Raw genomic sequence first — 18,006 nt, 5'->3', positions numbered from 1 at the left:
AATGACCCAGACTTTAGACTTTAGTAACGTTAAGTACGCTTCAGTACTACAACAGACGAAGAGAAAGAGCTTTACTGAGCATCAGCAAGAAGCACCACTATTTTTCTTCTGTGACATGTATGTTTTGGTCATTAGCATGCTAGCATGAATAAGGCAACGCGTCAGGCACGGGCACACATGAAGTGCAGTGAGATGTGAAGGAAGGTCTTGGCGGCGGGATAGGCAACACCGCGCAGGATCCCCCAGCAGCTGTTCCCTCAGTCGTCCTCTCCTCCACAGAGCCTCAAGAGGGCCTTCTTAGAGTCCCCAGACGTATCACCCTTAATAATGGAATAAAGAGAGGTGGAGAAATTCTTCCTGAACTCCTTCCTAATGTTATACAAATCAGTCTCGTTCCTGGACACCACCACTCTGATAAGGGTATGATCATCTGTCCCCGCTCCCTTCATGGCATAGTAGAGGGTTTCTGCAAGGTAGGCAGGTATACTTCGAATAGATTTCACAACAGCAAGGAGTAGTTGCTCCAAATTACCAGAAGTCTCTCGGTCAATGGTTTCCTCAATCTGAAATCCTGATATAGTCATGTATTTATCAAACACCCTTCTCAAATGAGATACACTTCGTGTCCCAAAGATGGTGATAAACTTTTCTTCATCTGTCCCCCATTTCAGTTCTCCAGCCTGAAACAAAGCCTGGGCATCTTGTTCAACCTGTGCTTCATCAATTCCAGCATCAGGGTCTCTATTCGCCTGAAGGAGAACCACCAACATCCTCTGGTAGTACACTGACGTGTCCCCCACCACATCGTCTTCCAGGCTTGAGCCGTACTCTTCTTCATAAACTTGTTTTATGGCTCTCAGCTCTTCAGGTGTCCTTGAAGCAATAATTTCCGTCAGTACTTTTTCATCTGTCCCAGCTCCCTTCAGAGCATGCTTCAGTTCATAGGCATCATAAAGCCGAGAAGGTTTCATCAGAGCCACGATTAATTTTTCAAATTTCGCAGTCAGTTCTGATTTCAGGTCATCCAGAAGGTCCCTGCCAAATAGAGTTTTAAAAGCCACGGTGATTTCCTGGCGCTGAGCATTACTTCGGGAGGTCAACAGAGTCAGGATGCTGTCCTCATCAGTGCCCAGGCCTTTCATGGCCTTCCGAAGAGTTTCCGCGTCAGCCCGCTCATCAAATCCGGGGAAGGCAGCCACGGTGCCTCTAAGAACCTGCGCCATGGCGACTGCTCAGGTCAGGAGAAGGTGATGCAAAACCAAGGGTGACAGAGGGACCTAAGTGCACCAAACCTCCCAGGGAGCGGCAGAACGCGGGGCGGCGGCGCTCTTCTTGTTTATTTTGAAATTCGATGCTTTTCTGTTAAATAGTAACATGTTTTAGGGAAGGAAGATATTACTAGTAAGTCTACTTTGGCTGCCTCAAATAAGCACTGAGCGTGCAAGAGGTGGTGAGGTGTGGAAGGTTCAGAGTGTGGTCTGCGGTCATATTGCTTGTGTTTAAATCCCCCCGTTTTTGCTTCTTGGTGTGTGACCCTGGACAAGTCACTCAACCTCTCTGTAAACTAGAGATGATGGGGCACCTGGGTGGCTCAGTCGTTAAGCATCTGCCTTTGGCTCAAGTCATGATCCTGGGGTCCTGGGATTAAAACCCACGTCAGGCTTCCTACTCCACAGGAAGCCTGCTTCTCCCTCTCCCATTACCCCTGCTTGTGTTCCCTCTCTCTCTGTGTCTCTCTGTGTCAAATAAACAAAATAAAATAAACTAGAGATGATGATGATGATGATGATGATGATGATGAAGATGATGATGATGATGAATAGGATGGTGATAATGATGCTGGCAATGGTGATGATGATGGTGATGATAGTGATGGTGTTGATAGTGATGGTGGTGATGATGGTAGTGATAATGGTGATGGTGATGGTGATGATGGTGGTGGTGATGGTGGTGATGATGATGATGGTGGTGATGGTGATGATGGTGGTGATGATGAAAGTGATAGTGATGATGATGGTGTTGATAGTGATGGTGATAATGGTGATGATGATGGTGGTGATGATGATGGTGATGTTGAATGGTGGTGGTGATAGTGGTGATGATGATGGTGATGTTGAATGATGGTGATGATGATGATGATGGTGATGATGGTGATGATGGTGATGATGATGATGATGACGATGATGGTGATGATGATGGTGATGATGGTGATGATGATGGTGGTGATGATGGTGGTGATGTTGAATGATGGTGATGGTGATGATGATGATGATGGTGGTGATGATGATGGTGATGTTGAATGGTGGTGGTGATAGTGGTGATGATGGTGATGGTGGTGATGGTGATGATGGTGATGGCAATGATGGTGGTGGCAGGAATGATCATGATGATGATGATGATGGTAACCACATAATAAAGTAGCTCCAAGCACTGAGTTTGCAAATGTAAAAGCAGTTGGAACAATGTCTGACACCTAGTAAGCTCTAGAAAAACGTTATTTTATTACATGTGGCATATGAGTAACTTATACCTTTGATGGCTAAATATCTTATTCTGAAATATCTTATTCTTTCAATGTCAATGTTCATTATGTAATATTTAAGAGCTAGACACAGAGTGGACTGAGCCATTTCACACAGTAGGCACAAGATCCCCAATACTGTTAGGACCGCACAGAAATGATTTAATTTCCTTTAAAATCTGAAGGGAAAAAGGGATGTAATCTGTCCTGTATTATATTAGTCTTTATACCAACACAACCATAAATATAAATGTGACTATTTTCTTTTAACGGAAGAAAGGGCCCATGAAGGCAAAAGTGCCTAGCGTTCATGGCAGTAGTCATACCTAGCACTGTCCAAATAGAGGGCATTGGGCCTGGGGAGTTCCTAAGCTATATGTGTTAGTCAGGATTTTCCAGAGAAACAGAACTTATAGGATAATCATTTATTCACTTATGATAGGTTTATTTTAGGAATTGGCTCATGTGATTACAGAGGCTGAGAAATCCCATGATCTGCCATCTGAGTCTAGAGACCCAGGAAGGCTGGGGGCATAATTCAGTCTGATGCCAAGGCCTGGGAACCACAGGAGCCAATGGTGGACCTTCCAGTCTGAGGCTGAAGGTCTTGAACCTGAGTTGGGAGACCAAGGGATGCTGGTATAGTCCTAGAATTCAAAGACCCAAGAATCAGGAGCTCTAGTGTCTTAGGGCTGAATGTGGACATCCTGGCTCAGGAAAAGAAAGCAAAACTTCCCTCTTCTTCTGTTATTCTTTTGTTGTAATCCCAAAGGATTAGATGGTGTCCACCCATGTTGGTGAGGGCCACTCTCTCTACTCAACTACCTGTTGCCTGTAAATTTTTCCTGGAGCCACCTTCATAGTCACACTTAACCACCTGGGCATCCCTTAGCCCAGTCAAAACTGACTCCTGACATTAGCCATCACACCGCAGATGATAAGTACAAATTTGACTGTTGGGAGATCCCATTTAACCAACTTTGTATTACAAAAGAAATCAGTAAATAAGATGTTTTCCTGTTATCCTTATAGCCTTAGAGATTATAGAAAGGAATTTAAAAAGTAATCAGGTATAGTCATTTTTTATATACTAAGAAGCTCATGGATACATTTAATTTCATAGATTGTATTTCATGAAGATCTATACATTTTTAACATTTTTTAAAAGATTTTATTTATTTATTTGAAAGACCGAGATCACAGGTAGGCAGAGAGAGAGGAAGGGAAGCAGGCTCCCCGCTGAGCAGAAAGCCCAATGTGGGGCTCGATCCCAGGACCCTGGGATCACAACCTGAGCTGAAGGCAGAGGCTTTAACCCACTGAGCCACCCAGGGGCCCCAATTTTTTTTAACATTTTTAAAAAAGATTTTATCCTTTCATTTGACAGACAGATCACAAGTAAGCAGAGAGGCAGGCAGAGAGAAAGAGAGAGAGAGGAGGAAGCAGACTCCCCGCTGAGCAGAGAGCCCAATTTGGGGCTCCATCCGGGGACTCCGGGATCATGACCTGAACTGAAAGCAGAGGCTTTAACCCACTGAGCCACCCAGGTGCCCCCATTTTTTAACATTTTTAAATGGATGGCATCCTGGATCAGAAATGTCTTCATGCATGAGTCTTGGGTCATAGCCTCATCCACTTAGATGCAGAGGACGGAGACATATCATGGAGGAGGGGACTTTGCACCCCAGGACCAGTCAGCAACCTTTATAAAGTTGGTGCTGGGGAGTGGAAACATCAAGGACACAATTCTCACCTGCACCCCAAATTCAACAAGTTCAGGAACTCTGTCCCCAGTTCACTCCTGTCTGAACCCCTACTGTGGGGATCAAAGGCACAAAGGGTAGAAGGCACCCATGGTGGGTGTCTCAACACTAAGTGTGGACAAGGAGAGCCTCTATCCAAATCCATTCCTTTAGAGAGTCAGAGATGACCCAAGTCCCCCCATGACCTCCGTTTGTCTCTCGTTTCCTTTCTGAAGTCATGGGTGGACCCGGGTCATCTCTGACTCTCTAAAGGAATGGAATGTTTGTAAGCGGTGGCATCGATTTTTCTTTAGAGGGAGGCTGAGGACGCTCCCTTTGCTGAGATGAGGGCCAGTAGGTGACGTCGAAGATGCACATGTCCTCAGATTTCCCATGCCAGTGTGGTAGTCGGCATTGGTGCTTTGACTCCTGATCTACCCATGATCTCGGGGCGCTGAAAGGGATAATATTAGCACCTAGCACCTCCTGCATAATCCACACAGCGAGCCAGGTGCCATTATCAAGCCCACTTTACAACCAGGCAAACAAACACCCTGGGTAAGTGGTAGGAGAACCCAGCAGCCCGGCAGCATTTTCCACACCGGCTGGGACACACGGCCACTCTGGAGCAGAGACCCGGCAGCTTGTCTCTCCTGGTGAGAGCCGTGTTGTAAATGGCTATAATTCCGACACAGATGTTAGAATCACTCGGATCTGACTATAAATGAGACCGCACCTACTACTTTTCCTCCGTGTGTCTTTGATTAACAGAAAAGGGAGAAGAAATATGTGCTGTTACCTTGCATTTCTGTTGTATGGATTTGAGATAACGTGCGTGGGATTCTGAGCACAGTGTCTGGTGTGCTGCAGGAATCCATCCATCTCCACGATTCCTGGAGTCAATGGGCAGAAACCCTTATGCTCTCTCTAGTCCATTCCTGGCTTCAAACCATCAACCCATCAGCTAACCCTGACGATCTGCTGTTACCTACCTACCTGCCCCAAATCTACCCTACTTGACCAATGGTTTTGCCCCTAAAAATCTCATAGTTGAGTTTAATCAATGACAGTGTTCAGATCTATACACTTCTGAAGGAAACATTTTTTAAAAACTCATATTTTGACCATTTTCTCCATCCATATGAATGTATTCCAATAATTATGTTGAACCATCATTTTCCTCCAAGTATCTACCCCTTGTTCTCTGGTTTGCCATGAGATGCATATAGGGTTTAATGACACACTGTCACTAGAATTATGAAAAGGTTATCCACACTACAATTAAAATTATGGCTGCCCTCCCTAGGATAAGATCTGCAAACAAACTTGAAGATAAAACACTTCGATAGCTGCGGTACTTCTTTGGTCTGTGTATACTGAATTTTACTGAAGTCTGTAGACTTGAAATTACGTACACGAGTACATCATTAAAAATGAAATGATCTCTGTTGCTTGATTAGTTGTATTTTATGGTCAATTTCATTTCGAATTATGGCATGCCAGAGATTGCATGTCTGACGATACTGTTTATCTGCAGCCTAATGGCCTTAAAATAAGTACTTCTGAAGGACCAAGGGCTTTATTAATCAAGGCAAGCACGGTGCCCAGCAGACATCACAGGGGAAGACAGGTAAGAAAACTAGCCTCTGGTTCTAGCTGTTTGTAGGTGGGTGACCTCTTATAAGGCAATGACTATTTTTGAACCTTAGTTTTCTCCTCTAATTCCCAAGACTCTGAGGATGAAATGAAATGCTATCAATGAAGCTCTCAACAGCTATAAAGCATTATTTATAGTAGCTATAAAGAAACATGGTGGGGGGATTGCCGGATGCAAGGAGCTGACGATTCCTCTGGGCGCTGCACCCAACCTGGCTGGTCCATGTGTACTTCCCTGAATGGAAACAAAGATCTGCTGTGTTCAGTCACTGAGCTTCTGCGCTACTCTTTGCAGCAACTGGTTGATTCTGACTAATCCAAGCAGCAGGAATTTTGTGTTATGTATAAGTTATGCAATTAAAACATTTTTAGGGAAAGCAGGGTGCCTCGGTGGGTTGAGCATCCAACTCTTGATGTCGGTTCAGGTCATGATCTCAGGGCTGTGGGATCGAGCCTTGTGTCGGGCTCTGTGCTTGACGCCTGCTTGAGATTCCCTCTCCCTCTCCCTCTGCCCCTCCCCGCACTCGCTCTCTCTTAAAAAAGAACATTTTTAACTTCCCTTCAAGAAGAAAAGATGTTGCAAGTATCAGTCTTCGCGTTTCACAGAAATGATAAAAGTTGTTCTGATAACGCTAGAAATTCCCAGAGGCTATGGCACATTTAGGTTCTTTGAGAGGTGGGTGGACCAAAAAAAGGTCCATTTATGTTTATTATTTGTAATAATAACAAAACATAATTTGTAGATTATTACTATTTAATAACAAATATTATTAATATATAATTAATTATAATTATAATAAATAATTAATATTATTATTTATGAAATAAATAACATTTGTCAATCTCTTTCGCTAGTGAGCTTTTCCCAATGTAGTAGATAAGGATGCCTTTTTGTGTGTATGATCCAAAATCTTAGAAATTTAAACTACGCGGTAGATTGAGTCAATGCTTGTAATTCTGATACTCATCACTATTTCATAATTTAGGAATTACCTGAATGATCAAAGATTCATTGTTTGATGAGTTGGGTAGATGGTTGATAACCTAGTTGGTTGGATTCTTGTTGGGTTGGTGATTGTCCAGATGTCGGATTAATTCTGTGCTCTGGTCTTTAATGCTAAAAACGGATGGTGGATTAAGGCATATTTGTTGAGTACTCTGACCATCCCGTGAGGGTGTGTGTGTGTGTGTGTGTGTGTGTGTGTGTGTGTGTGCGTGTGTCTTGTGAAAACAAGAATTAATGGAAACCACTCCCCACTTCCATTGCATTCAAAGCGAGGAGTGTGCAACCTTTACGTTTCACACACTTGACCCAAAACGACACCTTTAAAAATCCCAATTATCCACTGTCTGCGGTAACCAAAAGAATATTGTTAGAAATGTTTAAATAGCACGGCGTGCAAAGTATAATACGTGTCTACAAAAGTGTATAAAAATAAGGTTTTTGAAAAAATTTCAAGCCTGACTTTGAAGAGGAATGAAAAAGTCTATATTAGAAATCTCCCAATTCAATTAAGCATTTTATTATTAATGGAAAGCCCACGCTGGTAGAGGGAGAATGGGTGTCATTTGAGTGGGAAAGTTCACAGGCATTTCTAGTGTCCAATTTCCCTTTTGGGATACGGCAGAAACGGGGTCCTTACCGAGCATAATCGTTAGAGAGGGAACCTGCACCAGGTTACGCCAATAATTGCCAGCCCCCCAGGACCCCAGCTCAGAAATTTTTGTGTGTTCTCAGGAGAGAAAAATGAGTGATCATCAAAGACAGTGGAGCTCAGCAGGTCTGTCATAAGCCTGAAGTTACAACTTAGACATGCAATGGAAAATATCATCCGTACCTCTCCAGTGCCTCGCCTGTAGTAATTAAAAACTTGATCCCTGCTGTTTTATCATCTCATTAGCAATGGGGGCACAAGACTTTTATCCTTGTTTGTCAGGAATCAAACATACCAGAGGAACTCTGATTATAAATTGATGAAAGTAAAGTCAAACTTTTAAATAAGAGAAGTGACGGTTCACAATGTTTTTTTAAAGCTGATTAAAGAGATCCATTTTCCCCATAAAAATAATATCTCGGTCCAGCCTCTGATGGTAGAGGTCATCTCTAGGTTTGCTCTATGCACTGCGTTCCATAACGGGGGTTTGCTTTGTGAGCGGCTCTGATTTCAATTAACGATCAATCCCGAAAACTTCCTGAAAGCACAGATACAAAGAATGCCCTCCTTTTCATGCCTTTTGATGAACTTGAAACACCTTCTAACCCTCTCACTGATGTGGGTTCTAATGCCTTTTATGGAGGGTGGCTGGCCTCATCGTTGAAAAAAACCAGGAGAGCTTTCTGTTTATTTTAATAACTTGTCTTTGTAAATGAGGACAGGTGAAGGGCCGGGGACCTCGTCCAGGCAGCGGGCTTCTCCAGCGGCTGTCTCCAGCCTTCTAGTGCTGTGCCTCCTCTGGGGCTCTTGGGTCGAATGCTGATGTGTGCTGTAGAAAATGGCTGGAAATTTCAGATTTGGAGAAGAAGGAGCTCACAGTACCTCCCCTTTCATTTTACGCATCTCAAACGTCTCCCACCCTTCATGAAGTCATCGATGCATCCAAAGCGTACTTCCTGGGATGGCCCTGCTCTCTGCCAGGAGCTGCGGATCCAAAACACAAACCAGAGACCCCATTCTGTGGTAGTCAGAGTAGCTTAAGAAGTAAAACGATGACAATAAAATCTTGACCGTCTTCGCCTCTGCGCTAGGGACATTTGGATCGGGCGGGTCTCTGGGATGCGCTGAAGCGGCCAGAAACAGCCCAGCTCCAGCTGTGATAACCAAAAATGTCCCCAGTCCCCGCCCTCTGTGCCTGGGAGGCAGAAACATCGCAGCAGAGAAGCACTGGAAAACGGTGAAGTCGGCGCTGCGCACAGAGTTACCGGCGCACGGGCTGCGCAGGAAACAGACACACGTTCTCATTTGGCACGACATGGATGCCTCTCCCAGGTGAGGTGGGAGCGGGGGAGAGGGGAGAATCTGTTTTTTGCTGCACGCCCTCTAATACCTTCTGCACTGTGGGCCCTGGCCACGCAGTAGCTCTTCTAGGCCATCAAACAAACCAACGGGTGAATGAATGAGCCAAGCCAGGAGCTTCCACGGACATAAATAAGTGGAGGCGGAAATTAGTTAATTAATAAACACGTACATGAATAGATACATGAAAACATATGTGGAGGCTCCTTACAAGTTCAACGATTATGCACCGCATGATGGATGAATCCACTCTGCTGGCATAAACACGGGATTAGCCAGAATTGTTCTAGTACAATCGAAACACTGTTTATACGGAGTGACTGAGGGAGGTGTTCCTGGTCTGATTTTGTCATTATAAGAAATACCAGGAGAGCACGTGTACTTTTTATCCCACTGGCAAATGAAGGGTTTTGGGGGCTTCAAAAGCCCTAAAGTCATTCCCCTCCCAACCCCATTTTACAGGGAAGGGAGGGGAATGACAGGAATGAAGGGAATTGGGAGCAGAGAGGCTTACTTGGAAGGAGCTGGGTTTGTCTTCCTTCTTTTTTCTTTTTTTTTTTTTAAATATTTTATTTATTTTATTTGACAGAGAGAGAGGTCACAAGTAGGCAGAGAGGCCACAAGTAGGCAGAGAGGCAGGCAGAGAGAGAGGGAGAAACAGGCTCCCCACTGAGCAGAGAGCCCGATGCGGGGCTCGATCCCAGGACCCTGAGATCATGACCTGAGCCGAAGGCAGAGGTTTAAACCACTGAGCCACCCAGGCGCCCCTCTTTTTTTAAAATTATTATTAGTAGAGTGAGAGCATGAATAGGGAGAGGGTCAGAGGGAGAGGGGAGAGAATCCCAAGCAGCCTCCCCACTAAGCATGGAGCCCAACCCTGGGATCAAGATCTGAGCTGAAACCAAGAGTCTTATGCTTAACAGACTGCCCCACCTGGGCTCCCTTCATCTCCTTTTACGGGTGTGAGATATTGAGGCTGCGTTTGCCCTCCATCTAGCACAAAGCCCCTTTGGGGGCAGCACACCCCGGGATGGGATGACAGGTCCTGGCTGCCCCGGGCAGTTGCCTCTTGGCATCTGGCCCTTTGGAAATCTTCTCCCAAACAGCTGTGTGTTGTACAAAACTATCCTGCGGTAAGGGACGTCTGGCTTGGGATGAGCTGCTGTGTTATTATTACACAGGCATGAAGTTCGACGACTGTAACCTGGGACTCAGGCCGGTGTCGTGAGAACAGCCATAACCTGGGAGCCGGGAAAACCTGAAACCTGATTTTCCAAGTTTGCAAAACTGAAAATCCCCAGGGCCACGCTAGCTTGTCTCTTGAGTAAGGAGAAGGCACCAAGGAATTCCTTATGTACCGTCCAACGACCATGGCCCCGTGGTTCTTAAGGATTTCAACAAGTGGAGGAAAAAGTCTTTTCCTCCTGAAGCGAATGCAGAAAATCGCTTATTAAGTTGATAACATTATTATTAAGCCTCATTATCACCCTGAAAATGCTTCATTCTGTAGGCTGTGTTCTAGAATATAGCCTGGCCCCTTGACGATGTGCAGGTTTTTAATATTATATCGTCATGCAATTTGTGCATGACGTGAAGGTTAGAAATATCAACTATTCTGTGTAACAGAATCATGATCAGAACACCCCGAGAGTCTAGAACACTTATCAGAGATCATTACAATCCCTTCTGCTATGCTGTGACCTATGCGTGTCTAAAAATCACCGTGCTGGGCAAAATCCCAAAATAAAATTCACACCGCTTATGAGACAGAAGGGGTTCGGGCCTCACACCCAGAAACTTCATCAGTGACACTTACAAATTAAAAAAAAAAAAAAGTAGGAACCTAATAGAAATGCCAGTGTGGTTTTCCACATGTTAGGTGGGTAAGAAATAAATCAGTCCTGCCACGACTGGGGCCGTTTCCCTGCAGAAAGGTCAACGTTTGCTTGAGGCAGTGGCGTGGGAAGGATGGTAGCTGGCGGGTTGCTGTGGAGTGGTGTGAGATGTTAGTGAGGTCAGAAGCACAGTGTGTCAGCTGGTGTATCCGGGGTGCCTCGTGGAACCTTGAGAGCTGGCTGGTGTTTGAGGTGCCATAGTACTGTGTATCCTTGGCGCTGGGTTCACCGGGTGCTGTACTCTGCATTCACTTAGCATTTCTCAACGATGAAATCACCCCTGAGCCAACAGGAAAATTTTGCCTTACGTTCACATCGTCCCCTAATACATCAAGCACGTTGGAATCAATTTGTGTCTTTGAAACATGAATTACAGCGGAACTGGGCTGCATCCTGCACCTGGGATAGAAAATGTAATAAGGACACGGGTGACCGTGGGCGTTCACTTTGGGCACGCTCCCAGTTATTTCCGGGTGTCTCGCTTTCCCATCTTAGCGGCCGCCGTGAGGCAGGCGTAGTTAACACTGTCTCACAGATGAGGAGACTGAGCCTCAGAGGGCGCACTCACTGTTCCACAGCCGGCAGGACAGAGCTGGGATCTGACTTCAGGGCTCTGCCCCCAATCCACGGCCCACTGTGGAGAGCAGAAGTGCATGTGCGAGGCTTCCAGCTTTCCTGGACGTGATCCGCCTCGGGCAAGCACACTGTGACCACTAACGACAACAAAGCCAAGGCATCTCCAATGGCCTGCTCAGGGCTTCAGTGGAAAAAAAGCAAGAAGTGGTCTGCTCCGTCCATTCTGCTCAAAGCACGTCATGCTACGATAGTCACTCCCATTCCAGGCACCATACTCTGACATGAGCGGCTTAAATAAACCAGGTTGGGGGGCTGTAAATAAGCTCATGCACAAGGGAAAGTAAGCAAGACAGGGAAGGCGTGGAGAGCCCTGTCAGTCGAGAGGCTGCGGAGAAGCTCACGGCATCCAGGAGATCATCACGCAGGGTCGACATCAGCCTCCTTGCAAGAGTTCAAACGCTAGATACGTTCAGACTTAGAGTTCCCCTTTTAGTTTTTCTGCATTCATCCATGGAGTAAAACAGGGCATGTAGGGTCTGGCTAACATTTAAGGAGCTCAGTTCTAGACCCCTTGCATGCATGACCTAGACCCCCCATGATGCTGGCTCTGATCGTCATCCCCATTCTACAGCTGAAGCGGCTTGGCCAGCTGCCATCAAGTGGCTTGCCCAAGCCCCATGACTTGCTGTTGGCAGCGCAGGGATTTGAACCCATGGAGCCCGACTTCGGAATTCCCACTCATAATTCCCAAGCAGACGAAAGCAACGGGGAGATCAATTTGAACTCCGCATAATGGAGAACTTTCTGGAAGCCAGGAGTGCTCTGAGCCAGACCAGGCTGCTTCTGGGAATTGTGAATACCTAGTACTGGAGCTTTCCATGGAGAGACGGAGGGACTGCTTGATGGGCATGCAAGAGGGATGGACAGGAACAGGTCCGAGAAGATCCGCTTCGAAGGTTTCTTACAAAACCTGTTTTCTACGGTTTTAATAAGGAGTGGACTACGAGTTATTTCTAACAAAACAGCATTAAAAAACGAGCCACAGCTCCCTGAGCCACAGCACAGGGAGCGGGGTGAGCACATTAATGTCTTCACCGACAGATAATCCTGGGTAGGTTCTCGTAACCTGATCTGGACGAGCAAAGAAGGGTTTCCACGTGGAGGGTGCTGTGAGTCCAGGAAGGGGGCTCTGCAGAGGGACTATACCCCCAAAATGCAGGGAAGAGTACACCCGTGTGTGTGACATACGCTTGTCCTGAGGAATTCTGCAGACGTCAGTTGAAAGAGTCCCCCTCCCTTCTTAAGACAGAATGAAGCCAAACCATAGGACCCCACGCAGCTGCGGTGGGGGCTCCCTTGGTGGGGGGACACTCTCTTGCCCTCCTGCATCCCCCCTCTCTCTCTCCCGCGGCTCCTGCTTTGTACTCTGGCTCCCACCTCGGCCACTCTTCCCGCTACTTCTCCCCGAGCACGGTCTCTGTCCCCGTCCTTCCTGACCCCTTCCTCCCTTTCAGGTGCTCTGCTCCTACACCATCCCAGATTCTGGTTACTGTCCCTTCGCTCCCAGTCTCCCTCTGACCATCCTCTGGCCACGCCTTCCCGGTTTCTCTGGCTGACCCGTCTTTGTCATCACCACGGATCCCTCACGTTCCTCTTGTTTCAGGTCCCACTCTCAGAGTCCTCCAGCATTTCCATCAACCGTCAGCCTTTGAGTGACGACGGGGTGCCAGAGTGACCTCATCTGGGCTCACGCCAGCAAAGAGAGCAACCTCGTCTCCAGCCATCGCATCAGACACTGTCCATTCACCAAGGATGAACTCCCGGACTCTTCTGGGTCTGAGCTGCAGGGTCGTGGGAGCAGCGGAGTATCTTTTCTCTCGCATCTCTTGGCCAGCAAGACCAAGGTGGAGCCCTGCCAGCTTTATCCCCTGTCTCGGTCTATCCAGAAGCCTGTGAGTCCCCCTCCATTCTTCCCCTACCTCTCTCCCCACCTACACACCCAATTCTGTCTGTTCATCGACCCAGATCACCCCCCGTCCAGCCTACTCCCCCCCTTCACAGCCATCGCTCTACTTCAGACTACCTTCAGCTCTTTACTGTCTGTCCCTGCTGCCTCTCTAACGCCACTTCTGGCTCCCAGGCACTCACACTCGGCACTCCAGCCATACCGAACCTCCCAGTCCCCGGAATTTCCTCTTCTCTCTTGTGCTTCCGTTGTGTCCTCCATCAGGAGCCATAAGATGGCTTTGAGTCATTCAGGAATGACTTTGGTTTGAATCATTCAGGAATCAGTTTAGACATCAGTCCTGGGGTCAGTCTTCCTAACATCCTAACCAATGTGCCCTTACATACACTTCCATGATGCCCTATGCTTTCCCCAATAAAAAGAATTTAATACAGAACCCTCACACACCTGTTCATGCATTTGCATGTCCCATTTGATGAGGTTCTTGAGACCGTAGACCATTTCATTGGAGCCCATACTAGACGTCACTAAGCATTTGTTGAATGAATTTGAAAAAAATGGAAGGTCCACAGCCTTTTTGTACGGCCGGTCAGCTGCGCTTTGGGTGTTGATAGAGCTGAGAACCACAGAAGCCACACTCTTCAGAGCATGGGCATAAAACTAGACACGTGTAAGGATGAAAATGCCATGCGTCTAACAAACTTGGTCTTGGATTTGCAAAACCTGTCTTGGGTCATGGACTTTGGGTTTCTGATTTGTTCTTACGGAGAGGATGAGACTTTGTGATGCTGTGTTCATTGATAAATGGTCCAAAAGGAATCTCATCCTTGAGACTTTACTTCCTAAAACCATTCATCAGTCGAATTGATTCCCAACTTAACACAGAGGGGGAAAATGCATAATCACCAAGGACTTAACTCTTTAATTTTAGAGAAAGCATTTCATAGCTTTACGTTTGGACCAAAAAAAAAATTTTTTTCAGACATTAAAAAACCGTAAACCGCCGCAACTCACACGAGACAGGGAAATTCTGTGGGTGATTTGGTCCACGAATGGTAAGTGTCCCTTTGATAAAGGACAAAGCATGTGGCCTGTTCACCTGTGGGGAGCGCTGGTTGGATAAATTCTTCAGTTGAGGGATAGCTTTCCAGGTTAGAGTGGTTTTCGTTGAAACAGAAAATTGAGATATGACTTCCCATGTCACGGACAGGAGCTGTACTAAAGAGCTCCTTTGTGTATGTAATAAAATAGGACATTTTAAGCACTTAGAGAGTCCCACATCTAAGATAGCAGCCCCGGTAAGACTAGGTCTAACTTACCCTATTGTAATGGAGCAGAAACATATGAGACAGGATTCTGTTTGAAATAGTGGATCATTTTCCTTTGATTACGTGCTTCTCAAGGCTCCCTCCGCCTCCCGTGTGCTTGAAGGCAGCATCACTCCTCTATCCCTGTGCCTTCTGCAGTCAGGGAGGGCGAGGGCTCGTGTTCCCCGGAGTGGGCTCTCCAAGGAGACCGTTTCAAAGCACTCCTTCCTCTGTAATGGGGACGATGATAGTTCCCAGTACAGGGGCCAGACTGGGAAATCCAGATCCACAGGATTTTCAATCCCTTTCCTGTCCTAAAAATTGGTGAAGATGACAGACATCTAAAGCTAGCAACGTGAGCTGGGGCGGGTGGCGGGTGGTGGGGGACGGGTGGTGGGGGACATGGGGGATGCGGGGAAATTTGCAAATACAGAAATCTGAGGGATCAAGGCACACGTTTCCTTTGTTCCGTGTTCCAAAAGCTTTTCTCATGCAAAACCTGAGGCCAGTCAGCAAAATTAGGCCAAGGAAAGCTTGTGCTGAAACCCTTAAAAACCATCTTCTGAAAAACTTCAAATTATCGTCTCTTCTTACCCAGCGCTGACATAAAGACCAGAATTGCTCAATTGCTCCCAAACGCATGTGCTTGGTGCAACATCTCTCGGCACATGTCACGTCTGGGACAAGTTTCCGTTTTCCCGTTAGCCCACCCCCGTTCTTTATCAGCCACCGTCATCAAACCCTGCCAGGGCTGCTCCCCCAGCTCTGTATTCAGGCGGGTAGGGTGCGGGCAAGAGCAAGGGGCCACGGATAGCCGGGCTTGGGCAAGGCTGGAGAACAGAGCTGATTTCTCCCTCCGTGTGGTCTCTGGGGGACGGAGCTCTGCCATCTGGACAGGCACCTTCTCTCCCTGGGCCAAGGAAGCTTCACAAGCTCCTCATTTACCAGCTTCCTTTGGAAGGCGAAGACCTGGGAATGGCCTGTACCACTTCTGCACACAGTCACGGACATGCATTTAGCTTTTGGGCACACGTAGCTGCAGGGAGAGCTACATGGTGGTCTCCAGACGTGTGCTCATGGGCTTCTTTGTTCATTTGTCAGATGTTTCTCAGCACCCGAACTCGGTGGCAATGCAGCACCCCGACCGCGGGGGGGGGGGGAGACAGCAGGCGGAGGGAGGGACCGTGCGTGGGGGCTCGGGGAGGAGCAAGGAGGCAGAGGGGCAAGTGAGGGCCGGAGATGACAGTGGGAAGGTAATGGGATGCCAGAGCATGGCGGCCTCAAAGGCCACCACAGGCTGTACACTCTTCACTCTGATAGACATGGGAAGCCCCTGGGGGGTTGGGCACAGCGGTGGCTTGATTTGACTCAACATTTAAAAGGATCACCTCATTGCCAGGCTGACCACGAGACAGAAGTGGCCAGGAAGGAACTAGGCAGCCCAGTTAGGGGCTATTGCGACAGACTGGCCCAGATGTGTGGTGTCCTGCACTGGGACAGGAGCAGGGGAGGGTCAGAATCTGGGTGTTTTGAAGAGAGAGTTTGTAGGATTTGCCGACCGTTGAGATACAGGTTTTAGAGAAAGGGATGGTCAGGAAGGAATCTAGGAGTTTGGGTCTGAGTGGCGAACCAGAAGGACAGGACTAGAAACAACTGAACTGGGAACGTCGTGGGAGGAGTGTATTGGGGGAGAAAATCCAGGGCTTTGGGTTTCGCAGATTTGATTTGATTTATCAGATACCCATACAGCGGAGCTAAGGCGGCAGTGCGATACGCGAGTCCGGAGTCAGGGGAGAGGGTCAGGCAGAGAAAGGAGTTTGGACAAATTTGGGAGTGGTTAGCCTACTGGTGGCATTCTGAGTCTCTCGGGGTGGGGGAGACCTGCCGTGTGCTGGACACACGTTCACGCATCCTGACCCTTACCGCCGGGTGGGACTGGGCTCATTCAGACCCACGTGTGTTGGGCAGAAAGGGTGCAGGTCACTTCCGGGACCACTCTGGGCTTTGAAACCCACCATGTCACCTTTTTCTGTGTGGCTCTGTTAGTCTGCACCCGACTGGGGACAAGACAGGGCAGGATGCGTGGAGATCAGCGTTGGAGTTGGAGCCTGAGCGAGAGACACCTTGCTTTTTCTGAGTCACTTTGGTTGTGGAGTCGTTGATTAGCTCAGCGAACCTGGCCTGTCCCGGCTGACGTCGGGGTGAGCACGTAGCCCCACACACTGCGTATGATGGTGGGGTGACGGTGCCCGGATTAGAAGGGGAGGAGCGGGGAGTTGAGTGATTCACTTTACGGAGTTTGAGCAATCCTTGAAGTTTCCAAATGGAGAGGGAGAGGAGTGAACTGGAAGTTAAGAAAGCTGGTCTTTAAATTTAAATAATGTCTCTTTTACTAGGCTCCTTGACCTCCACAGTGGAACCCATCCCTCCCTTCCCCCCTAACTTCCTTCTGCTCCTTGGAGGTCTCCATCCTCTATGCAAGGAAGCTGCAATGAAAACTTACTTAAGCCGACGTGCATGGGGTTTTTAAAAAAGAAGCCATAACGGCCCCTCCCTTTCTCTAAAGTAAATATTTTTTGGAAAGTCACTGTTGCCTTCATGCAACAGATGCAAGAGGCGTTTGTGATTGGGGCTGGTGAGCGGCCAGCATTCAGTGAGTCCCATCTCGGGTCGGCTGTTTCCGTGGCTCTATCTCTGGGAGCCCCCACGCTTGCCCTGGGGGGGCAGTTAGCACCCATTTTACCAAGTGGAAACCAGAAGCTCAAGATCATGGCCGAGCTGGGACTCAACCCGGTTTAATCTGACCCCAAAATATCAAGGGCTGGAATGATGGTGCCTAGAAAAGCAGAAGCCAATGGTTGTAGAAACCATTCACACCATGCACCCAGATGGTCCCCGGGAAGCTGGAGCCATGGGTCACTGATCTCCAGGCCCCAACATCCCACTCAGTCCTACCTGTTACGGTGCCTAGGAGCAAGGCCCGGATTACATGGAAGGAATCCTGTCCAGGGTGTGTTTCTTGAAAGGCAACAACTTGTCCCCCACTCCCTGCCTTTGTCATGAAAACAAACCAAACAAGGGCATTGGAACAATCTCCCAATATGGCAGGAGCCCTCTGGTGGTCTTCCCACGGAGGCCTCCTCAAGCAGGCCACCAGACCTTCCCAAACACCCCCACTTTCATGTCCCTCTGCCCCAGGCCATTTGCACTTGCCAGGTGGGACAGCTGCCAGCACACAGCCAGGGCCTAACCACAAAACCCTGCCACTCACCAGCAGGCAGCTCTGTTTTCAGTGTAAACAACACCACCTTCACGGAAAATACAGCCTC

General features: G+C 47.7%; 1 protein-coding gene across 1 annotated transcript; it reads right to left on the bottom strand.

Moving 5' to 3' along the window:
- Positions 1-257: 257 nt before the first annotated feature.
- Positions 258-1,318, bottom strand: LOC123954292 (annexin A5-like). Its single transcript, XM_046025354.1, has one exon. The coding sequence runs from the start codon at positions 1,221-1,223 to the stop codon at positions 258-260; it is 966 nt and encodes a 321-aa protein (XP_045881310.1). The 5' UTR covers positions 1,224-1,318.
- Positions 1,319-18,006: the final 16,688 nt, after the last annotated feature.

Source organism: Meles meles, chromosome 12 (assembly GCF_922984935.1).
Source record: "Meles meles chromosome 12, mMelMel3.1 paternal haplotype, whole genome shotgun sequence".
Lineage (NCBI taxonomy): Eukaryota > Metazoa > Chordata > Mammalia > Carnivora > Mustelidae > Meles > Meles meles.
This window is presented reverse-complemented; position numbering and strand designations above follow the sequence as displayed.